Source organism: Tetrao urogallus (assembly GCF_951394365.1).
Source record: "Tetrao urogallus genome assembly, chromosome: 3".
NCBI lineage: Eukaryota > Metazoa > Chordata > Aves > Galliformes > Phasianidae > Tetrao > Tetrao urogallus.
The window spans coordinates 68,274,906-68,300,407 of NC_136815.1; the positions used below are offsets into that span (position 1 = coordinate 68,274,906).

The following is a 25,502-nucleotide window of genomic DNA, read 5'->3' on the forward strand; positions in this document are numbered from 1 at the left end:
TCATATGAACTTCTGTGTTGCAGTTTGTGCCTGTTGCCCCTTGTTCTATTGCTGTACAGCACAGAAAAGAGCTTGGCCCGGTCTGCTTGACTCCTGCACTTTAGACATATATAAGAAGTGGTGAGAGCCCTTCAAAGCTGTGTAACTACCAGTGCTGGTGCCCCTGCCTCTATGAAAGCGTGCCAGGGCATGCATAGATAGCTTGCTTGGTCCTACAGTGTGTTGGCCGCAGAGTTGATGGACTCACTGTTAATATTCTGAGTACTGTGAGTATTCTGACTCTTCTGAGTACTAAATCAAATTAGTTATAATGCCGATTTTCTTCCTTAGTTTCTTGTTAAGCCCTAGTTTGAGTCATAGAATCAGAGTTTCTCAGGTTAGAAAAGACCTCAAAGATCATCAAGTCCAACCGCAACCTAACCAAACTACCTTAATTCTAGCAACCCTGCAATCAGCAAATCCTGGTTTGTTTTCCCAGCTTAAACATTGTATCGGTTTTTGGCACATGACTGCCAACATAAAACCTGTTGAAACACTGTTGCTCTGTGAAGCTGCACAGAGAAGGGCCTCAGTGTCCTGGTGGACAGCAGGCTGGCCACGAGCCAGCAATGCGCCCTTGTAGCCAAGAAGGCCAGTGGAACCCTGGGATGCCTTCCAAAGAGTGTGGCCAGCAGGTTGAGGAAAGTGATCCCCCTCTCCTCTGCCCTGGTGAGGCCACATCTGGAGTACCATGTACTTCAGTACGTCCTGGGCTCCTCAGCTCGAGACAGGGAATTTCTAGAAAGGGTGCAGCAGAGGATGAGAAGGGGCTTGGAGCATCTCCTTTATGAGGAAAAGCTGAGAGCTGTGGCTGTTCAGCCTGGAAAAGAAAAGTCTTAGATGGGGATCTCATCAGTGTTTATAAATACCCAAAGCAGGAGACAAGTGGATGGGTCCAGATTCTTTTCAGTGGTGTGCAGATAGATCAAGGGGTAATAGGTAAAAACTGGAGCACAGGAAGTTCCATGCAACACGAAAAGGAAATTCCCTAGTGTGAGAGTAACAGAGTACTGGGACGGGCTGTCTGGAGAGGCTTTGGAGTCACTTTCTCTGGAAATATTCAAGACCTGTCTGGACACTTTCCTGTGTGACTACAGTAGGGAACCTGCTTTAGTGCTGGTGTTGGACTAAATAAAGTGTAGAGTGTAGAGGCCCCTTTCGACTCCTATAAATCTGTAATTTGTAATAGCACCCAAGTTAGAGTACTTCTCTAGACATCTCAGTATAAAAGAATTATGCTTATCTTTTTTTTATTTTTTTTTTTCAGTTGAACCCATATCACATAAATAGAATATCATCTTTGAAGAGTGTATAGTGCAGGAAAGCAACGGCAATGTAGGCAACACTCTCCCCTGAACGTGAGTGTGTTTCTCTTCTATGACTACGCTTGTCTACGGGTAGGTGTGGCTCATTTTCCTTTAATAGGCATCATTGAGCAATCTGTGCCTGAAGCTCTTCTGGTTGATGTCAGAAATAGAATGCTTCATAGGGACACAGTGTTTGGTGTGAATCAAGATCAAAGCAATTTCTCAATCTATTAATGACATAATTAACTGTCAAGCAGTTAATTGAACTGTTGTTTAATCAGTTAATTAAGCTGTATTTTCAGGATCAATAGCAGCAATGAAACAGATAATATCATGGACTTGTAAAATATTGATAAATTCCTACAAAACAGCCATCTATGCCTAATTACAAGGAATCATGTCATTGTGGCCTTGTCCTTTTTGGCAAGTACATGTACACACCATTAAATATGCACGGTTCTTTCTCTCAGGAGGAATGCATATCTAGCACAATTTCCTTGTTAGGCCCTGTGAGTTTTCTTGTTTGCGCATCTTCTGTAGGAGATGTAGGTCTGACTTCTGTCTCTATAAATCTACTAGCCCCTAACACCAGTTAGAAGGGTCTCTGGGGACTCACATAAACACAGCAGTCCATCTCTCCAAATCCAATGCACATGTTTTCCAATTGAAAAGAAGCATGTTGGTTGCTTAGCTTCCAGACTTCTGTCTATACAAGACTTCTGTGGTACCATGTGTACCAAGTGGAAACCTGATAATCTTTCTTCCTTTGTTAGGTATGAGAAAGAATGTAGTAATGAAACACCACTTCATCTTTACTGTTTTTTTTATCCATTTATTTAGCCAGGCATTTCCACTTGCGGACAGGAGAGCGATTAGGGTGAAAGCATAGCATAGAAGTAGGATTAATATGTATTTCTAGAGAGATTGAGGGTATTAAAAATGTATTTAATATGAATCTTCTGAATTTCTGTATTGTCAAACAAAAATTTCTTCTGAAAAAGGAGAGCAAGAAATCATTCTGTGGATTACTTTGCTTGTATGAAAAGAGTTATTTGAATGAATTTGTTTAAATATCTGTAGGGAATATAATCAATTTAAGGTAAAAAATTATGCTGGGAAACGTAGAGGTACAAAATACAATGAAAGCCTTATTTTTCCAGTAATTGCATTTTTCTTAGAGTTCAGGTATGGCACAGCCGGAGTGCTCGTAAGAAGTTATCACTTACTTCTGCCACTTTTCATTTACAAGTGTGCTTTTAAATATATATATGTATTCTAATAGGAGATACTTTACTTTGTAGTGTTGGGAGAAATATCTTGCCATGTGCACAGAGTACAGTATTCTTCTATTTTCCCCGGTAGAAACAGCAAAAAATAATGCCTCAAATGATTTTGAAATAGGTTTTCACAAATTGATGTGTGGTGTGGTTAGTAGGCTGAATGTGTTACATAGTTGAATCTGGGTGGGCAGTAGGTGAAATACAAGAAGCTGGGTGCAAGAACGTGGAAAAAAATCTCAATTTTGAAACTGAAATTATTGAGTTTTAATTCTGGGTATTTTGGTTCTGTTGCATCTCTCTAGTAATAGCAAAATATTGGCGGAGGATTAATTTGTAATACATGCATAAGAAATATTCTACTTGTCTCATTCAGTAGTCCTTGGTACTGTCCTTGTATCTTTTGTATTCTGTCTGTGTCAAAATCATAAAAGTTTGAATGAGAGAAGTAGAGAAGTTTTATAGACAAAGATACGCATCTCACTCATGCTACTTCTTGCAAGACTTTGTGAAGGAGTGGCATTTTACCCTGCAGAAGATCTCTCTAAGATTTTTTTCTTATTTCAACAAAAAGGAACAACATCCAAAACAAATAGATGCTGTAGTTGCATTTCTGTAACAAGCACCTTCTTGAATCAGGGAATGAAAAATAATATTTGTTTCTAAAATAAAATCACAGAGGATGAAGCCTAAGGGCATTTGTGCAAAAATTAGTGATTTCAGAGAAGATGAAATTAAGAATTTAAAAGATATTTATCAATTGCTGTAGTTGTATTTGGATGTCACCAAATCTGTGTATTCTTTTATTTTGAAATGTATCTCAGAAAGGAGACTAAGGCAGCCACCAACTTAAAGTGGAAAATAAAACTTAGATCATAAAAATAGTATTTAATTTTGAGCCAGTCTATTTGCACTGCTTATGTGCTAGATTCTTGACTTTGCATATTGCAGTGTAACTGCAGTACAGCATGTGTGGTAAATACCACGAGTCCTTAACACTGTGCCCTGCAAAACTTGCTTGTGAGAAGTGGCTTCTTTTCATAGCAGATACTGAATTTCCAGGTTAAACAGCAATACTGTTGTGCACTTAAGGTATCTCTGACAAAGAGTGCAAAATCTTGCTGTTGCAGTAAATTCACATTTTCTTTCTCTTTTTTTCTCTGCAGTGTCTTTAAAAAAATAAATAAGTAAAGCATTCCTTGTTTTGGAAAATGTGCTGCGATTTAAAAAGGAGATTTTTGCTCCTCTATGCAACACAAAAGGGACAGGCAAAAGCCATAGCTGAGGAAATATGTCTGCAAGCAGGTGCCCATGGACTTGAAGCTGACATGCACTGTTTAAGTGAGATGGACAAGGTGAGATACTCTGTGCTGCTTTGAAAAATAGGTATTTAATGGCTGCATTTTTCTTCATTTGCTTGAGTTGTGGCTGTCGATAGCAGCAAGGCCTGAGCACATTTATCTACCTAAAATGGTTTCAGATTTTCAGGTCTTTAAGAGTCAGTAACTGGGGTGAGACTTACAGACTCATGATAGCCTTCTGCCAAAACTTTCTGATGGTTTTTCATAGTAGAACAGTGAATGCCAGAATAAATCTTTGTTTCTAACAACAGTCCAGTGACTTTTTGAAAGCTAATTATGTATACAGTACTGGATAAATTTGGTATTTACTGGTCAACTCTCCGGTTAGCAGAAATGATCACTCAGTTTTTCCACTTTCTTGTTATGTTGAGGTCTGCTTTCTGTTAGGTCTGGGCTCCAGTGTGATCTTGACTTTTTATGGTGCCTTATATGTTATTGAACATAAGGATATGTTCCAGTTCATACTTGAGATGCATTCTAGGGAGGAAAAAAAAAAAAAAAAAAAAGCCTGCCTGACGTAAGGAAGTGGCTTTTCAGTATTTGCTGTTATCTACAGGTAATGGTCTGAAAACTTAGTTTCTGTCATGTCATCTAACAAAAAGCATGGTGGACTGTAATTCCCTTCATAAAGTAGGTCCTTTAAAAAAGCAAACAAACAAAATGTGGCAATATTTCAACTGAGATGAACAGAACCTATCACTTTATGCACTTGAAAATGTGAGAAGTTTATAAAAGTAACTTAAGTTCCTTTTAGCAAGTTGCTTTGTCTAGGATACAATTCATTTTGTAACTGGGTGTCTGTATTTTGAATGAATGTTTACTGAGTATAATTCAGTGTAAGTATGATGTGTGAGCGTGTTGAAGGGTCTTACAAGGAAGCTCATGCAGCGAGTGGGGAACACGAAGATCATCCTTATATTCATCCATTTATTTCTTCTGCATTTGATAGCTTTGGAGATTAGTTTCAGAAAAGCAGCAGACAGGATATTTCTAGCCCTATTATTGGCCTGCCACTAAACTCATTTGTCAGATTTGGCAAGACAAGATTTGGCAAGATGAGTTGGAAAGGTGCACTGAGTTGAGAATAGGAGAATTAAGTACTGAGGGAAAAAATAATTTCTACACCTTTGTAAATTTCATCACTTAAGCTTTTCCGTTCCTTTAATTTTTGCTGTAAACAAAGGGAACTTCTAGAAATGAGGTGTAATTAGAGAGGGGAAGGCAGGATGACAGCTAACAGGAGCAAGAGCTTGCTTGAGTTGTGTGTGGCCTCTGATGAATTCCTCTGGGTAAGTTAGATCTGGCAGGTTATTCCACAATCTGCATGGTTCACAGAGTTTGTCTGTGCCTTAGGTGACAAAGCAAATCATTTTTGTTTTGTCTGTACTAGTCAGTTGGAGAAAGCCATTCTTTATGCAGTTGTTCAGTATTTCTCCTGAACTCTTCAAATGTTCAGAGGGGAATGTGTAGTAGATGATCATTTAAGTAGTTCCATGCAACTGTTCTTGGGCTCTTCAAGAAAGTTGTGAAGAGAAAACTAACAGTAGCAGAGCTGCTTCATAATCTGTCTCTTTGTGTTTCTCATCTTTTTTTGCCTTGTAAGAGGTAAGCTCCACATCCCTTGAGGACGAGGGGAGATTTGAGTGACTTATTAAGTAAAGTGTTTAGAAGAGAAGTTGTACTCTGACATTTTGAATTGCAGTCCTGAAACTGATTAAAATGACTGTACAATGTTTCTTGACATCTTTATTTATATTTTCTCGTGACCCTACTGTCTCATTGAACTTGGAATGCTGGGAATGAATTTAAACTGAAAACTTTACAAAGTGGTTGAAGGAGATGGGGTTGCTTGTAATGGCAGAGAGGAGGCTGAGGAGCAACCCAGCAGTTCATATGCTTTCTGGTAGTCACATTACAATGCTTGTGTTCAGTTGGTTCTGTACACTGGGTTTAAACCACAAGCAAGATTATAGATTGCACCCCTGAAATAATCTCCAGTTATTTGAAAGGCTTTCTGTAAGATGTGATTTAAAAATTTTCTGTGTGCCTTTGGGAGAAGGAAAATAATGTGTAAAGCCTCAAGTAGTTATGAAATGGCACCTTGTAATTGCTTCTTCTATTACTCGCAGTACAACTTGGAAACAGAAAAGGATCCTGTAGTTATTGTCATTTCCACGACTGGTACCGGCGACCCACCGGACACTGCCCGCAAGTTTGTTAAGAAAATCCGGGATAAGACCTTGCCTCCTGATCATTTGGCACACCTTCAGTACGGATTGTTAGGTGAGGCAGTGTTTTGTATGCTGATGCAGCGCCTGCCTGTCAGCGAGTAATTTTGCGTTATACTCTAAATAACGTTTTGTTTTATTTATTTCTGCAGTATCAACAGTTTTATGGGTTTTTTCTTAATCTCTATGTGCAATAAAGGAATAATATCACAGAAGTGATCTGAATGCAGGCTACCAATTAACTTTTTATAGTTCAATTTTCTTTCCGTAAACAAAACGTGATATTAACTATCTGTAGTTGCTGAAGTTTTTATTTCATGTGAAATCCCTATGGACTCCTAGCTGAGTTTACTTGGCTTTGTGAGTGATTGGTTTTTTTTTTTTCTGTGCAGCAATGTAAAACATTTATGGTAAATAAGCTTTTAGCATCATCTCATCCCTTTACATTTGCTATAGGTCTTTTCATTTTGAATGTCACACTTAGTGGTGGATAGTGGTGGTGCATAACCAGAGGTCTTCGGGACAGCTAAATAAATGTCTGCTAAGATGAGCTACAGGGAGAGTAACTCTTCAGAGAGTTGATCTCTCTGAAGGTGTTTCAGATAACTCAGGTCTTCCATGTAGTCCACTGACTGTAACCCCCGAGTCCCCTGTCTTTTTTAAGCGATAGCGATGTGCCATCTGATGGAACATGTTGGTGACTGTTAAGGTTTTGATATTTTTAAATCACTTAAAATGCTGCCACTTTGTAATAGAATGTATTACTACTAAACAAGGTATAGTGGTAATGACAGTTCTAATCTAAAGGGGAGATACTGTGTGATTTATCAGAAGAGAGTATCAGCTTCACTCTGTTTCTAATTATTTCAGCTCTCTACATTTTCCTCTCAGAGAGATAAGGGTTTTTTTTTTATTATTATTTTTTCAAGTCTCTATCTAAAACAATATTCCTCAGAAATGCTTTCTAAGAAAAGTATTTTTCAGATAAATTCACCTTATATTTGTGTAGGAGGAATGACTTTCTCAGCAATACTTTGGGACTAATATAGATATACTTATTTATTTTTAAGTCATAGAAGTGTCCTCAAAATACAATATGCTTTGATATATCAGGTTATCTTGCTTGCCTGTAAGAAAGTTGTGTTTTATTTGCAGATCTTTGTGTAGCTTCTATGGCTGACTGGCTGACATAATCTTTTTTTCTTTGTATGTCTTAGGTCTGGGAGACTCAGAGTACACGTTCTTTTGTAATGGTGGAAAGACAGTAGACCGACTACTTCAAGAACTCGGTGCCCAGCATTTCTATGATACAGGATTAGCAGATGATTGTGTAGGGTAAGAACCAAGCGCGTTTGAATTTTGTTTCTTTGATATGTAATATTTTGATGTTATTTTGGCTAAACTCTAAAATCAGCTGAACCCAATTACCCGACACCTCTGAGGAATTAATCCCATCTGAACCTAGTGTGTCATTTTCAATCTTAATTGCCATTCAGTGCAACTGTATTTTTAAAGTCTGAGCAGACATCTGTAATGCCTTTAAAAATGGAGGGCATACAACAGTTTTATAAACTAAGTTGTTCCAAATAAAGATAAGCTTGTTAAAATCTAATCCAAGTTGACTCAAACAAAGCCAGTTCCATGGCATGTGTGCAGTTGGAGTGCTTTAGGCATACTCTAAAGTATGTTTTACTTTCTTCTCCATGTTTTGTAAAGTATCCTTTTCTTTTTTTTTTTTTTTTTTTTTTTTTTTTTTTTGGTAGAGAAATTATGTAAAAGTAATTTTATTTTATAAAATAGAGGAGGGATGTAAGAAAACAGCTCCCTACCTGTTCTGTTGCTCTCTCTGACCAGTAGGCTGCAGTCTTGGTTTATTTATTTTCAAGTGCAGATTTTACTGATTCTGTGGATGATGACACAAGCAATAGAATACAAACATTACCATAATTTTTAAAAATTATATTTTGCATTCTAGGATAGTAAAAGTGCAGCGTTGTTTTAAGGCATTGATGTTTCTGTTCCTTGTGAAAAGCTGCAGGTTTTGCTACCAAGCTTTCAACTTGCTGTCACGATGATCAGCCTAAGAAAATAAAAATGCGAAACTGGAAAAAGAGTGAGGTTTCTGTATACTGCAGACTATATACTCTTGCATAGCATTAAGTACTAAATGAAAATATTTGTTACCAGGATTATTTTTTTGTTATAATGGGTTTTTTACTTTTTTTGGTCATTTCTAAATTAACAGTGCAATAAGTTCACAACGAGTCCATTCCTTTTTTGTCTTTTTTAATTTATTTTTTCTTCTCTTTTCTCTCCCCCTCTTTAGATTGGAACTAGTGGTTGATCCTTGGATTGATGGACTTTGGCTTGCCCTCAAGGAAGTATTTCTGTTGCAGAAAGAAAAAGAAGGCATGAGCAACGATGTCAGTGCAGACTCACATGTTGGGCATGAAATGAACTTAAGCTCAAAAATACAGAATTTGAATTTAGAAGATGGAGTGAGGAGTTCTGATGGTCCATCACATAAATTGCTTGACATCAATGTTGTGGCTTCAGCTACAGACACTGAACCTTCACTTGTTCACTCAGTCCCTCCCATCTCTCAGTCTGCTCTTAATATTCCTGCCCTGCCACCAGAGTATATAGAGGTTCAGTTTCAGGACACCCATGGGGAGGTAAGAACTTCACTTTGAATGATGAAGGCCTCCAGTTCCGGTAAGAACATGCTACTAAAAAGAACAAATGGTTACATATCTATGGGAAATACATCCCTGGCCAAGGGAGTTTTTTAATTGTAAGTGAAAAAGCCGTTTGTATTTTAAGAAAGTAATTTTCACTGTATGAATTAAGGACACTGATGTAAAAATGTATTTTAAGTGAATTACAATTTGATAGAGGAACGACACTGCCAGGAATAGGAAAAATTAAAATTAAAATCATCAGTGTTCAATTCATTTAATATAAATAAATAATTCATCGTGTTCAGACAGTGAAAACATTTTCCTTTGGAAAGGATTATGGTGCAATTTCAGTTCAAATTTTTAGTACTTGCAGAATGCCTGAAGAAGATGTGAGATTGCTCAGAATATTGCTGCATATTTAATAACTTACAAACTAGTGATTGTAGAAGAGTGGCCATAACTCTGCTATAACAGACAAAAGATGAAGTGCAGATCAAAAACCAGTGTGCTTTTATTATGTAGAAATTAGAGCTGCTATAGAAGGAGAAGAATTAGCATAAACTAGTGATCATCTCAAGTGGGCAAATTTAGTGAAATGGTAAGTGTGATTCAAACTTTTCAGATTAATTGCCGAATGGCAGATGTTTTAGTTATTCTGTGAGGGAACAGTGAAGGAGCTGGATGTGATAACACAGCTGAAAGGGCAAAGGCCCTGTTCCCCAAGTACTCAAGCAATGCAAAATGAGAGAGATGGCAGCTGGGATCAGTCAGAAGTGCTGGTTATCAGGCAAGTCTTTGTGAATGAAGCAGGTCTGAGGCTAAGTTGTTGAGTTCAACTGTCCAAATACTGAGATTTAAAAGCACTCTGCTATTACAACACTCAGGCTGACAGGGGTGCTGTAGAGCTTAAAAAGAGAGATTGGGCACTCATGATAAGCTACTCCTGAGAGACTAACCCATAAAATCAAAGTGGCTGTTTTTAAGAGCTTTTGAGAAAGGCAACAACTAGCCTCATTTGATAACAGTTTAGGGCCATTGGACTGTTCAGACAAATGGACTTTTTATAGTTGAAAATATGCCTGTTACTACTTAGATGTGATTTTAAAAAATGCAGAGATAAACACTTATGTTTGTAGAAGATACATGTTTTCCCTCTTCTTGTTTTAGTAAGCTGTTATTCAGCTGATTTGCATTTTTTGGTGTAAGCTCTCATGTCCTCTTTTTCAGAATCCTCATCTGTCCTCACTGATTTCAGAAGGAACAACCTTCGAAGTGCCAGTTACAAAGGCATCTCAGCTCACTAGAGAAGATGCAGTAAAAACTGCATTGCTTTTAGAACTTGATATTGCAGTAAGTTAGTGATAGCTTTGTAATTTGTTTTTAATGAGTGGGTAAAATGAAGGGTAAAAAGCATGTGTATTATGCATAATAACTGGCAGAGAAAGAATTGATGGTTAAAAGACAAGAAAGATTTCCTGTACAGCAGCATGATGTCAATGTAGGCTGATTCATTTTGTAAGTCCAAAGCATGATTTGTTTACAGAATGTTATGGCTCCACAGAAACCAATGAAGACTGTCAAATTCATTTCTTTGTTGTGCCGTGGATGTGCTACTGAATTAAATATATGTTTTAGGAAGTACTCAGAAACTGTTTGCCACATCCGTTTTAATGAATGGAAGACCATTGTTAGGAATGGGGATGATGTTGGCCTTGGTTTACTTTCCAGTTTTATTGAAATGATTTCATATTTTCAAACAGAATACAGCCTTTGATTACCAACCTGGAGATGCTTTCTGTGTAATATGTCCCAATAATGTCAATGAGGTGGAGGAACTACTTCACATCTTGGGACTTTCTGAAAAAGGAGAGAATTTTGTTTGTATAAAGGTTAAGCAGGACACTAAAAAAAAAGGTATGATGTGATATGTTGGTTATGAAAAGATATTCCTCTCTGTGATAGTAGAAGTTGGTATGCATAGTTTTTAGCATTTTGAACTTAGGTATTGCCACGCAACTGTTATTTTGTAGAGGTACGCCAGAAATCAGGAGTGGGCACATAAAATCTGCTCCTCTTTGTACTGTTAATGACTTAGCTTAAGAAAGGGAACTTGATCCTGTCATTGAGAGGTTACTTCTGTCACTCATCTTCTCTGCTTCTGTGCACATAACCTAACATTTCTCCAGCTGAAAGTAAAATCTCCCTTTCACATTCATCTGCCCTACATCCTTGGAGGGCTGCACTCCTGGAATATAAGACTTACTGCTGCTGTATGATGCTTTCTAAGGGGCTTGTTGGTCTATGTGTATCAGTTTTGTTGAGTTTTATGGTCCCATTCCTCATAAAGGGATGTGTAAGATTCAAGATATGTCCACGTACCACTAACAGGACCTATGAGAATTACTCTGTCCTGGCCATGCAATTGGTGTCGTAATGGTGGTGCTGAATCGTGCTTCCAGATCAGTAAGATGGAGTAGGGGTCTGTGTTGTTCCAGTCTGCCAGTAAATCATTTCCCACTGCAAGATTCCCTGGATCATTGAGGACTGCACAAACTGTTCCTTAAGTATGAGATTTAAATGGACCCTTGTTCCTGGCCTTGATGAGTAACATGTTATGTTACTGCCTGTCATATAAACCCACCTCATCAACAAACATTTCCATTCACTGTCCCAATGTATGCCATGCTACAGTGGTGCATAAGAGCTCTGGTGATTGCAAAGGTTGAAATTCTCTTAGGTTTCTTGCTCTGGTATACCCTACTTGATCTTCAAGATGGGGAATTTGCACTTCTTGTTGGGATCCTGTGCCTTCTAATGTACTGTTCATACCTTTCCCTCAGTCCTTGATCCATAATTTAGAGATTTGGAAGGACAAAATAATCAAAACAGTACAGATGGAATGCACAAATCTAACTGCCATTTAAGTATTACCATCCCCAAGGCAGCTACACATGCACAAGAAGGTTTAGGATGTAATTAGGAGCCAGTCCTTTCCTGATGAGTACGGGGGCTACTTGGGAATGATGAGTGCAGCAGAGAATTGATATTCCTTCCCTTAACACCCCTCTCTGCCAACAAACAATATTGCTTGTATCCCATGTAGATCTGATGAGTTTTTTACATGTTCATGTTGTTTTGTTGTTTCTGTTTCATATTTGTTTTTTAATTTGGCATGACATAAGTTGCTGGTCCCTGTGCTGACAATAAGACCCATGTCTGCAGAGCCAGTCTGGCTTTTTAACTGCCTTCCTTCAGGTCAGGGCTAGTCTTGCACATGCCTAAACTCTAAGCATTGTCACCTGTTTGCACAGTTTACAGTATTTACAATTTTAAGGAGTCAAGTGCAGCTTCAGAGAAAGCAATAAAGGAGGAGAACATGGAGGAGGAAGCAGTGGAGGGCTAAAACATCAAATCTTAGTAGGAAAGTGGGTTTGAAGTTTGGTCCCTCCTAAAGGCTAGCAAGTTACTCTGTACAAATCAGAACCCTCCTATCTGGCTGCATAAAACTTAAATCTCTCTGTAAGTTGAGGTAATGCTCAGAGTCTCTGTCACAGAGAGATACTCTTTTGTCTCTGCCTTCAGTAGCTCCCGTCTGCAATACTGATGTTACACAGAGAGTGTAAAGCTGTTTGAACAGGGCACACTGAGTTGTTTAGTGTCAGAGCACTTCTAGTGTGCAACAGAAGCTGTATAGCCAAGTGAATGTATCTTAGCCACTTCATTTTGCTTATATATCAAGAACTAATAGTCCTTCCATGGTAAAGCTGAGAGAATCTCTGGTATAATAGTGGTTTGAAACTGGGAATATCATTCCTTTCTTCTTATGTATGAATAGTCTAGGTGTTTGCATCTCTGGCTGCTTAATGCAGCGCTTTTTGCCATATCTTGTATTTAAAAGGTCATGCCTGCTTTTGAGTTGAAGTGAATAGTTACGGAAAGCTCTATGCTGTAGTGCAGAGAATCAAAGATCCTGGTTCTGCTCTTGAGTCTTCTGGGCAACCCAATGCAAATCATGCTGACTTTTCACACGTCATATGTACTGTGCCAGAATCACCTCTGTCGTTTTTGCTGGCACGAAGGAAAGTGCTTCTCTAAGGAGTTTGCATCCAACTGTTTCACCTCTATTTGAGCTAGCAGTTGAGCAAAATTATTGTCAGATAGAGTTTTTATTTAAGAAAAGGTCCAGTGACCTCCAAGATTACATGCTCAATAATGCCTATTGTAAGTATGAACTTAAACAGTTTCTTTGGAGCTGCCCTGGTGAGCATAGATGGACTCATTAAGTTACTGTGACTGCATTACTTGCTGTTGCCAGTCTGTACCAAAGACTTAAGCTGCATGATGCAGCTTCACAATTTCTGGCAATGTTCTTGAGTTCCTTTCCATAGGAGATTGTTGTCCCTTCAACTGTCTTCACTTTACTGAGGAATTTGCAATAAGTATTATGGTTGTGGGTCTACCAAATGAAGAAAGCTGAAAAACCTAGGAGAAGAGATGAATATGAATAGAGAGCTGTGCATCTGATGCATGTCTGCAAGATTTAGTGGGAAATCCAATTAATTCTTCTTACAACCTCTCTTTGTTCAGCATGTGATTCTTTGATGAAGTGCATGGGATCAAATGAAGGGACAAAACAGAAATTAGTTAACAGTCTATTGTTCAAGTTCTATTTTTTCTAGAAGTTAATAAAAAAAGTTGTTTTTTGTTGTATGAGCATCCTTAAAGGAAGATTAAGTACTTTGAAAATCTGTCTGAATGTTGCAGGAAAAAACAAATTTTTTTCTCTTTCTTGCATTGCATTTATGGAATCCACTTTCTGTCTAAAAACTAGTTTTGCGTTTTATAGCATGAGTTGAATCAATTAATGCTGATACAAAGAGATAATTTAGCAAGTTATATAGTTATATTCTTACACTGAAATTTCCAATAAAGGACTCTTGAAAATGGAGAAAAGGACAGTAAGAATGAGTAGCTAGAAATGGAAGCCAAGAAACATCAAGATAAATCCCAACGTGCAAGTTCAGTCTGTAATGAAACATTTTCAGACATGCAGAGCTTATTAATTAATAAGTGTTTTTTCCCATAAGTGATCCTGTATTCCTTTTAGGGTTATCTTAGAATGGGGAATATCTGTTTTAGTGTGGCATAACACAAGGATGTTGAGCCTGACTTTAGCCTGACTGACTCCATAAAGAATGACTCAGTGGATGAAGTGCTCCTCCTTCATGAGAGGACAGTACAGGACAGGTGTTTTTTTTTTTTTTGCTTGTAGAGAAATGCCTGTGATCTGCTGAGCCTCAGAAAGTCTACCTTGGCACTGGCTGTGTACAACTTTGTTTCAATCGTTAGAAAGCATGTTCTGTTTTTTAAGGAGTGTTTATTAACACTCCACTGGAAAAAACACTGGAAAAAAATGTGGATGGTCCCTTTGCTTGTTAGCATTCCTCTGCATTTCTCAACACCGTAAGTGGCAAAAAGGCATTCAGTGGTCTGGCAAAATGTATTTACATATATATACTTCTCTTATTGTATTCCTTCTTTCCTGTTAACCTTTTTGCCTTTTCCTTGGAAAACTGTCTTGCTGTCTAGTTTGTAATTTTCACTAATCACTTGAGTTCATCCTACAGAACTGAATGTATTCTTCTCCCAAATAGGAGCAACTCGTCCACAACACATCCCTGAGAGAAGTACTCTGAAGTTCATTCTAACCTGGTGTCTGGAACTAAGAGCAATTCCCAAAAAGGTGTTTGTATTTCTTCTTTTGTAGTGAGATCCATAGTAATTCTATGTTGTGTGGTTTCTATGAGTTCTGTCCTTGCTTCATGTGTAGTTACCATGTTTCTTGATGAATAGGGATTGTCAGCTTGTACGCTGCTGATCCTTTATTCTAAGAAATTTTGCTTTTAGTGCTATATTGGGCAAATGGTAAGATACTGAAACCTGTATCCTCATTCTTTTGTACTTTGTTTCATAAAGGAACTGGACATAAAAGTGCTAGATATTTGATGCAAGCTAACTGGAAGGCTGACAGAATTGAGCTGTAGGCATTAATGACAAATCATTTGTCTCACTAAAGATAGCCCAACTGTGTTGGTCCTGTTTTGTCCCTGGAAATACACATATTGCTCTACACGAGCAGAATGTCTTTTAAATATTTAAAAGTTTTTCTTGCGCATCTTACTAACTGGCAGAATTCAGTGAAAAATTTTTGCTTGTATGTTTGTTCACACAATGCATGGATATTATTTCCCTTGTATTTTGTACTTGCAAGAAAGTGGAAGCTTGCAACTGAAAATGCATGGGTATTTCTGGTTTTGTCAAAACACATTTTAAAGATAAAGCATGATGTTAACCGGCTGTGTTGGTTGGGTCTATGAAAGTAATCAGTTTTTGGAAGGACTTCTCATAAAAGTTAATTTCACAAGCAGGATCCAGTATATGTCATTATTAGACAGTGTGCTGTAGAACAGAATCTCTCAACTTGTACAGCCTGTTCAGTACTTCATTTAATTTGGCAGTTTTTGAAAATTCTTTTCAACAGTAGGAGTACGCAGAGTGCTGGCTAGGGAATATCAAACAAGCCAGTTATTATAACCCTTTTTATTTCATGTTCAGTGTAGAATGGGCTGTAAGTCCACAATCAAAATTATTTTCTGGATTTTGAGTTTGCCCAAACACTAGGTTATTTTTGCAGTAATCTTTTGCGTAAAATATGTACTCTGATTGCATTTGGTGTTTTGGATCACTCTTCTTTCTAAATACTATGTTTATTTTTATCTTTTGGAAAGCAAACACACACACGCACGCACGCAAACATCTACAACAAAAAAACCCTGGAACTATTTACATCTGATTTTTACTTTTATCTTTCAGCACTCTATTTAATTTTATTAAGAAAAGTGTTAATGTTACGTATTCTTGCAGTACAGAATAAAACACTGCAGCAACATTTATATGACTCATAAATTTCATACTTTATTTACAGTAATATCACTTCTAAGACTTTGTATTATTCCCTTCCCAGCTTCTGCAATTTAGCAAATGGTGTTTTGTCTTGAATTAATTTGTGTTATGGGGCTGCTTTCTAAAGTGCCAATACATAAATCAAGTATCTCATAAATTCAGTATTTATCTGGAAATTGGAAAGTCTGTTTATCTATCTTTTCTCCTGTTCAGGCAAAGTAGGATTTTCTGACCTGCTAGCTTGTCCCAGGCTTTGGGGGTGAGGGGTGGCAGGAGGAATTTAAATTATTCATGGTAGATGAAAGTGAGTGTTGGAAAATAAATTGTAGTTTGTATTAACCATTAACCTGCAAGCTGACCACTTCCTTTCCACAGGCAATTCAAGCTTTTTGTAGATTTGTCAACGTTTCCCCAACTGGACAAATTATTTACCTTCTACTTGCTTTCTTTCCTTCAGGCATTTTTGCGAGCCCTTGTAGAATGCACCAGTAATGCAGGAGAAAAACGGAGGCTTCAGGAGCTCTGCAGCAAACAAGGAGCCTCTGACTACGTTCATTTTATTAGAGAGTCTAATGTTTGCTTGCTGGATTTACTTCGTGCTTTTCCAAGCTGCAAGCCTTCACTTAACCTGTTAATTGGTGAGTGATTTAGACTTAACTGGTTTTAGTTCATTCTGAAAAATGCATCAGACTAAGCATTCAGTTTCTTAAGATGCAGATACTCTTCAGTTAGAAATGCTATAGTATTCATAATCATCAAATTCAAATGTTAGGGGCAGTCACTCTGTTCACCAGTGGTTGTGTGTGGCCTTTGTTCTGCACTTAGTTGCATACCTGTGCTTTTAATGACTCTGAATTGGTCCTGTGCATAAAAATAAGGTGTTTGTCAGAGTAGTGTTTTTAAGAACCAATTCTTCAGCTGGTTACAGTTTGAAAAGACGTGTTTGTATATCCCCTGATATCTCTGCCCTTGTTCTTCTCTTGGGCTTTTACAAAAAGCTTTTCCTAGAATATTGGTGTTTTAAGATACATCTAATACACTTGCTGAGTTCATTGTGTAAAACTTTGAAGGAATAAGACTAAAACTGCAGGTATATCAAACTCCTCTTAAAATAATAGCAGTTACTTTCCAGATTAAAAAACAGAATTTCCTGTTGTGTTTCATTATACGAAACAAAGCAATTGCTTTTTATAGCCTTGTGATCATGTTCTCCATTACTCCTTCTTAGTAAATTGGAGGGATTTAAAGATAGCAACTCTGCTCCACTTGATACAAATACTTGAGTCTTCTAGCTGGTAGCAAAATGACTTAACTTCTCAAAGGTGGCATGGAATGTGCTGTAACAACTGAACTGAATAAAAGGAAGTTCTGAAAGTTTTTTTTAAAACATGTTGTTCCCAGGGAAGTAATGTGCTAAATGGGCTTGGTATCTTCTTTAAGTGATTTCAGTGAACTAGTTTGTCTCAGGTCTGGCTTGCAACCTGTGTGAGAAGCGTCTTTAAGACATATTTAAGTCCATGTGCTGGGGAAAACATACATGAAAAGGGGGCACACATGGAAAACAACTAAAAAGCAGTTGAATTGCACTGTATTTTATCTTGTTATTTAAGTGTGTGTATTCTGGTATTTCTTGCTTCTTGTCACCGTTCTCCACAGCCCTGTTCATTTTTGTGACGTGTCCTTTTCTTCTTTTAATGTACTCTTCTCCTCAGCCAAAATGTGCAGTCTGCAATGCTAGGTCATTCTTGCGGAGACATCAGTGAGTTTGACCTTTTGTGTATGTGAACATACATACATGTGTATGTATGAGGGCAGTTAGATGTAGTTGTATGTACACGTAGCTTATAGTGGACCTTTAATTACAAGAATGCCCAGTAAACTCCTCTCTCAGTTTTGAATGGATACTGCTGAAAGCTCCAGGTGTTGCTGAGCTTTGGGGGGGGGGAGGGGGGGCTTCCTTTTTTCTAGTGTTCATTTCAAAAATGTATGTTGGCATTCATAGGAGTTTGAAATTAGACTGGTGCACCTGCTTTCAGGACATTATATGTAGGAAACATTCAAACAAGTAATTTGTATTTCCAGAATTTTTCAATTCCACAAAGCACACTTGCTTTAAAGGGGAAGGAAATGAAATTTGAAGCTTTACTTTGTCCACTAACTACCGTCATCTCTTCTGTGTGCTTTACAATCATTTTTAGTTGATCATGAACCCCATAAATTAACTGTTCTGGTCTTATTTATCAAATTTGTAGCAGATGATCCACAAAATCTAAATAAATAAATAAATAAATAAATAAGAAATTCTATCACAGTTCCACTCTTAATGGTTTATGTATGAGATAAAACCACTCAGTCTTAGTACAGTACAATTACACTGTGCTTGTTACCTGTAAACATCTGCTAAATTATATTTTGATTTTTATTGGGGTGAATAAAATTATAAGTGATGGGTGTTTTTTTTTGTTTTTGTTTTTTCCAGAACATCTCCCTAAATTACAGGCCAGATCCTATTCAGTTTCAAGGTAACAAAGTATTCAATCATATCTTCTTTGTAATTTAGCTGTGTTTTTTTCTTAAGTGGGTGTGGGCACATTACAATTTTTTTAGAGAATGAACTTCAAAATACTTCTGTAAGGTCATTCCAGTTGGCCTTTTTTTTTTTAATCTCCCATATAGTGTTGAATTTGTCTTTATCAACTTGAAATCTTAGGCCCTGCTGCTCCCTTTTCTCACCCCTTTTTCCCACATTGCAAAGACACAAGTAGGCAAGCACATAGAACTCCTTCTGGTGAAAAGCGATTCTGCAGGTCTGTGTTCATCTGAGTGGGGCAGTAAGAATACTTTGAACTCTGCCTTTATTTTTGGAAGGAGCATGTGGCTGTCCCTGAGTGAAGAAGTTGTAATGTTGTCTTCACCCTGAATTCTTCCTAGAAGATTGAATTTGCTTTTGATTTTTACCAGTCATTACTGAAATTTACTTAATGTAGCTTTTGAGCAAAGCACAGTAGTCGCTGATGGTCTGGATGAGTCTTGACCTGTGAAGCATGTAGCTTTTTCTAATTCTTCATTGGGACTGGAGCTTTACTCACTGCCAGGACCTTGTGCTGTTCCTGATAATGTGTGTAGTCTGACTTGGAAGATCAGAATCCAGCTATTTGTGTTCAATAGTGTAACATTACATCTTTCCAGAGGGCCTTCCTTGCCTTTATTTTATTTTTCTTTTTTTGAGGTTCATGGTCTCAGATGCTTCTTTGCCTAGCTCCCTCTTTCTGACAGGTTTCCCTCTGACTTCCTGAGAAGTTACTGTAGGAGGCAGTTCCTGCCCATGGTGGTTTTTGTTCCCAGTTTGCCTATTACAGTATTGCCTTTATTCCTTCATAAGGGAAAAAAAAGAACAGCAATAGCATGAGTAGTACTTCTGGTCTTCTGCAAGTTAATTCAGTGAAAGCAATATATCTAAAGAGGATAATGTATCTAAAGAGGACTTCCGTAGAATAAAACAGAGAGATAGAAGTGATGAATGAAGTCCCTGTTATCAAACTTACAAACAAACCAAGCCAACCAAACAAAAACCACAGGATTTTGCTATTTCAAACAGTGTTGTTTTGTGTGTCTGATAAGAGTTTGGTAGAATTCTCAAGGGCAAATTCACACATATGAAAACCTGATAGAGAGGAATTCTGTTTCCATCCTGTCAGCATTGGCCTCTGATTCCAGCCCTAGGAAGCTTTATAATTGCTTATAGATCTCACAAAGGTAACTGAACTGAAGTAACTGAGAATCTTGATTTCAGTAAGGTTGTTTGGGTTGAAAATGGACCTGCAGTGCAGGAAGGATGGCAGTGTTATCTCAAGTTAATAATTCTTTGAAGAAAAAAAAATAACAAAACTTGTTCCTTTACAGTTCAAACTTGTATCAGCCAGGAAAACTGTGTTTTGTGTTTAATATTGTGGAGTTTCCTGCCTGTCCCACGAGACCTGTCTTACGGAAGGGAGTTTGTACAGGCTGGCTTGCTGAGTTAGTTGCACCTCTACTGCACACCAATAAAGACACGCAGGATATAAAAAGAGAAAGTTCACCAACTGAAAAGGTATGAATGTTACATTTAAATTCCATTAACCTTTAGATTTGTGCATGTTTGAAATAGTTGTAGTTTTCATTGCTTACTTCTCTGATGTAAAACAGCTGTTTTGGCAGGGGCTGTATGCATCTGCATTTTGCATTCTTTTAAGATTCCCCTTCACTCTGTAATATGTTTAAAAGTGCATTGATAAGTTGCTAAATCTTACATTTTAATTTAGTTACAGATACTTGCGCAGTGAAACTTCCAGTTGCTGAAAGGCCAGTCATCACCCCACTGTAGTCCTAAATGAGTCTTGGATATACTTCCATGAACTAAGAAACCAGTTAAATGGTTATAGCAGTTTGAGAAGCACCTGGTCACTTCAGGAAAGGCAGGCAGACTGTAGGGGGACAGATCTTTCACAGTTTGAAAGGGCTGAGTTACTGAATGTGATACTGAGAACAGTCTTCTGTGGTATTTCTGCTGTGCATTAAAGATGTTCTGGTATAATGGCTGTTATTGGGAGATGATACTCTTCTTTCATCTCTCTTTTATCTTTGTAATCCATCACAATCTCAAATATATTAGGTGTAAGTTAGGGCATGAGAGAGTGGCTTAAAGCTTCACGGGGGAAGTTCAGGTTGGGTGTTAGGAGAAAGTTCTTCATAGGGTGGGTGTTCAGGCACTGGAACAAACTCTGATTCTGTGATATGGAAACAAACTCCCCAGCTAAGTGCTCATTGCTCCAGGCCTGTTGGTGTTCAGGAAGCATTTGGACAAACACTCTTAGATGTGTTTTAATTCTTAGGTTTTTCTTTGTAGAGTCACAAGTTGGACTTGTTCCTTGTGGATCCCTTCTTACTCAAGATATTTTATGGTGTATATGTTAGAGTATACTGCAGTATATAATATATGTAGTATTGTATATAATATGGCAGAAGAGCTACTGGTGCTATATTTGTTCAAGAAAATTGAAACAAGTTTATACATTGGTTACAAGAAAACTGTGCTGATAATACAAGGTCTTTGGCAAAATGGAAAGAAAATCCACAGTTATCTTTAAAACCTAAATCAAAGGAAAAACTGATATGTGCATGGTGAACCTTATTCTAATTGTCACATCACTATTTATTTAAAATATAGTTGACTTGCAATACGTTTAAGATCAAACTTGAGAAAGAGTGGGTTGAAAAGGAGAACAAAGGGATTGTTACAAGTTGAATCAGAATAAAATTCAGAACCATTTACATCTGCTTTGCAAGCTAGAATCCAGCACAGATAAATGTTCAGCAATGCATATCTATTAGAAGGGTATATAAAGTACCAATGCAAAGTGGATGAGAGTGATCCTGTGCAAAAATATCTTAGATTAATTGCAAAAACTTACAGAACAAATGTGTATACTAGTTGAATTATTCTTTTTTCGGATTGGCAAGTTTGGAGTTCTTAATAGGAATGGTAGCCTGCTAACTCGAGAGTAGCTTGAAATAGTATTACAGTAATATGAATATCATTCCTCCAGCAAGAATTATACTTTTCTTTTTTAATAATCATTCAGTAGGAAAATTAATCCTGTTGAACAGTGTAGTGATTTAGTGATAAGGAGGGGAGTAGGGATAAACCACTCAAGTTTACAGAACAAACTTTAAATAACATGGCCTAGCATTTAACTCCTTACTCTTGAAAGGAAATTGAAATAAATTCCTAATTAACATGCAAAATAAGTCAGATTCTTGCTTATGACTTTAGTGGGTGAAGGTCAACTGCTGATTCTTTGTTGATTCAAACGTGATCTGTTTGGAGATCATGTAATTTTGTATGTGTGTGTGTGTGAAAATTAGAAAGCAAGCTCAGATTCAGTAGACTTCAGTTTACTGTGAACAAATCCTTACCCCTGCCAGAGTTTTTGCAATGTTAGAAATAAATAAATAGATAATAAGATAAAACTGAGTTTCCTGTAACAGTTAGTATGGCTAGTTTACTGCTTCCTTTTGCCTACCAAGCTTTCAGTGAGTTCTAAGACTGCATTCAGCAAATGTAAGGTGCAGTCAGTTTTCACAATCAGAAGCTCATGATTATTTGGCTTTGTCTGGTTTCTCTATAGATGGATTGGTAAATCTGTAAATAGGGTGTGTTGTTCAGCAACTCCTGTAATTTTATTCCAAATGTGTGGCATTACAAATAAACTCTGAAATTCAGGATTTGGAAGGGTATCTGCACTCATAATACATCAACATACTGAAGGATCAAAAAATTCTATGCTATTTTATGTCTTACAAATATTCTTTGATTATCTTCTATCTAATTTCATTTTAGATATCTATTTTTGCTCGTCCAAACAATACTTTTCACTTACCTTCAGACCCATCTGTCCCTTTTGTGATGGTTGGCCCAGGAACGGGAATTGCACCATTTATTGGTTTCCTGCAACATAGGTATGTACCAAACTTCTACATGGAAAGCAGCCTTTTAATGTTGAGAAAAAAACAGGCTCAGATATTTTTATTTTTTAATTTGGGAAAAAAATTGTTGGTTTTTTGTATGTTTTTGTATTTGTTATTGCTGTTAAACTAAAAAACAGCAGTGGAAATTTCACAAATATGTGTATAAACTATTGCTTACTGCTTTATTTTTTATCCTGTTTCCTCTTTATGACACTTAAAGAACTCTGTGGAAGCCAAAAAAAAATAACAAAACCAAACCAAAACAACCATAGAAAACAAAGAACATAGAAACAAAACAACATAGAAAACAAACATAAACATTTAGTGTATATTTTGACCAGGGACACTGCTGTTTTTTGCTTATCTACAGACAGCGCTCTTTTTATTAGTTCTGCTACTTGCATGGCTTCAAAGGTAGATGCCTTTCTTTCCTCCTACAGCAGCTTAATTTTGTAAGGCATAAAGAAAACTTGCGAAAAAAGTGAGATCACCACCACTGATATGTTTAAAAAGAAAGAAAACTGAGAGGTAGAATTTTTTACGTGCTTCTGACTGCACGAATCTGCTGTAAGCAAAACATTGTGTACAATCCTCACTATTTACTTAATTTTATCCCTTAAACATTCCTTTCTCTCAGAGTTATTTTGTGTTTTATTTTCAAGGATTTGTAGCATGCCATACGTATTTGATCAATGTTAAATAAGATCTCTCAAATGTAACAAGGCAGTTTCAGCTAAAACCCCTGTAAAGTAATTTCTTTAGCGTTATTTGAAGAAAATGAAATAACTTTTCTGATGGTATAGTAGTAAATTGATTGTTGTTCCTGAATTCTTCCAGTCTTCTGCAGCTAAATGCTGAAAATGATTTGTGCTGAGTTTTCCCCAGGTATTTTTACAGTGCTTCCAATGAAAGTTTAGGGGTAACAATTACTCCTTATTCAGTGATCAAAATTGTTCTGTGAGATGTTCAGAAGTGCCATACCTGACTATTCTAATGTGAAGTTATGACAAAAACAAACAAACAACAAAAAAAAGCTTTGAAGTTGATTGAATTTGAGCTGGGCTAGAAGTGAGTACTCAACAAAATCAGAAAAGGAAGGTTATTTACCTTAAGTCATTTCACATTAATAAGCCTCAGGGCAGGCAGAGAAGCACTATCATAAATGAGAATTACACTATATGAGTTTTAGTTTCTGCACTTGATAAAACAGGATTGGATTTACATACATTTACATAAAGTCAGTACATTAATATTTTTTTTTCCTTTTCTGTTCAGGCAGAAACTGAGAGAAGAACATACAGACTGGGAATTTGGAGAGACATGGCTCTTCTTCGGTTGTCGGCATCAGGATAGAGATTATTTATTCAAGCAAGTTCACTATTTAAAATTCTGTGTGTCTCATTTGTATTCATGAGGGGATGTTTATCTCCGAGCTATTACTAACACTTTTTATTGCCTTTCAGAGATGAGCTCAGATGTTTTCTTGAAAATGGGACATTAACTCATCTGAAGGTTTGTTTCTCAAGAGACTCTTCAACAGCAGAAGTAGCTCAGCCTAAGTATGTGCAAGATGTCATTAGGCTTTATGCGAAGGAAGTTGCCAGAGTCCTGCTGAAAGAGAGTGGTTACTTCTATGTATGTGGGTAAGTAGAGTGTCATGGACCGTCTCAGAAAGAGAACAGAGTTAGCAAAAGTTTGAAGCTTTAGAAAGAGTTACAGGTGTCTGAATAAAAGGAGCAGCATGACACTGAAACTTCCTTTCTGGAACACCAGAATTTATTGTGTCCATCAGTAAACATATAGCTTGTAACCATGAAGTTCCCCTGCTGCTTCAGTTGCTTGTTATTTATTTTTCTGTTTTAGTATTCAACTGAGCTGTAATAGGTTTCAAACTAATAGATTGCTCTTAAGAAAATTAAATACTGGAATACATGTGGTGATAAAACACACAGTGGTGAGGCAGCAGAAATGTCTGCTGCATTCCACACTTTGATGGACCAGGATGCTACCTGAACCTAGAAATTTAAGGTTTTTCATTCCAGACTTCAAAGTTCTGTTGCCATCATGAAGTTCCATAGTAGTAATACACTTTACAGTAAAGCCTTACTTGTGAACAGTAACTTACCTGGATGTTTCGTATTCTTAGAGAGAGTGTTGAGAAATGGAGAGCTGTTTGAACGTGGGGCTCAATGTCAGTATTTTCTCCTGCAGAAATTAACGTGTACTGTTTGAATTAAAAATAACACTGATAATAAGTGAGGATTTTTATGTGCGCTGTATAGTTTTGGAACCATGCAGTTACTATATAACGTACTTCAACATGTCCAGTTCTCCCTAAAATAAAAGAATTAGTTTGTGACAGCTCAGCTGAGGATCCAACATTTTTTTTCCTTGTATATTACCATGTAATATTTGTTCAAGAGAAACCTTTGTTCTTGTCAATGCTCAGCTGTGTGAAAACTCAGTGGATCTCTTGCCATACATAATACATATATATACAATACATAAGCTGTTGTTGTCTGTTTTTTATCTTTTCCAGTATTACAGCTTCTTAAACTGTTGATAAAAGGAAAAATACAGTGTTTTGCATTTTCCTTCTTCTTTTTTTTCTCCCCCAGAGATAAGAAGCACATGGCTGATGATGTAAGTGATGCTTTATTGGACATTTTAAGTACAGAAATGGAAGTTGACAAATTGGAAGCAATGAAAACCATGGCCATGCTTCGAGAAGCAAAACATTACTTGCAGGATGTTTGGAGCTAACCATTTAGCTTTTTCTGTGTCATTGTGAGACAAAAGATTTTGCTTTGCTTTCACGTTTATGCTTTTAATTAGAATCATCAAAAGTGCCATTGTCACGCACATTTTAACTTTCTCTGCTGATCTTTCAGTTAGGAATGTGAAGCCTTTTCAAGGATGGCAAACCAGTCTGTCTTCGAAATGTATTGTTTTTAGCAACATTGCATAATGGACTATGTCAATACCTTGGTTCTCTGGCTTTTGAGATTGCTTTCATGTAGAAAGTGAGAACTTAACTGTACAAGTATGATTGTATGTTTGTTACATCACATTTTTTCCTATAATTTATACATAAAGAAGCTACAAAGTAAATATGTTATTCAACTGTACACCATCAAAT

The 25,502-nt window shown here is 37.0% G+C and overlaps 1 protein-coding gene across 1 annotated transcript; it reads left to right on the plus strand.

Annotated features, from left to right (window-relative positions):
• Positions 1-3,834: 3,834 nt before the first annotated feature.
• On the plus strand, positions 3,835-25,126 carry MTRR (5-methyltetrahydrofolate-homocysteine methyltransferase reductase; the record flags this gene model as incomplete). The annotated part of the gene is made up of 14 exons (XM_079533317.1): positions 3,835-3,978; positions 6,114-6,267; positions 7,430-7,547; positions 8,539-8,887; positions 10,121-10,243; positions 10,654-10,807; positions 14,548-14,636; positions 16,314-16,494; positions 18,336-18,378; positions 19,760-19,946; positions 22,236-22,354; positions 23,639-23,767; positions 23,827-24,006; positions 24,982-25,126. 14 exons carry the CDS (start codon positions 3,835-3,837, stop codon positions 25,124-25,126), a joined length of 2,115 nt encoding a protein of 704 aa, XP_079389443.1.
• Positions 25,127-25,502: the final 376 nt, after the last annotated feature.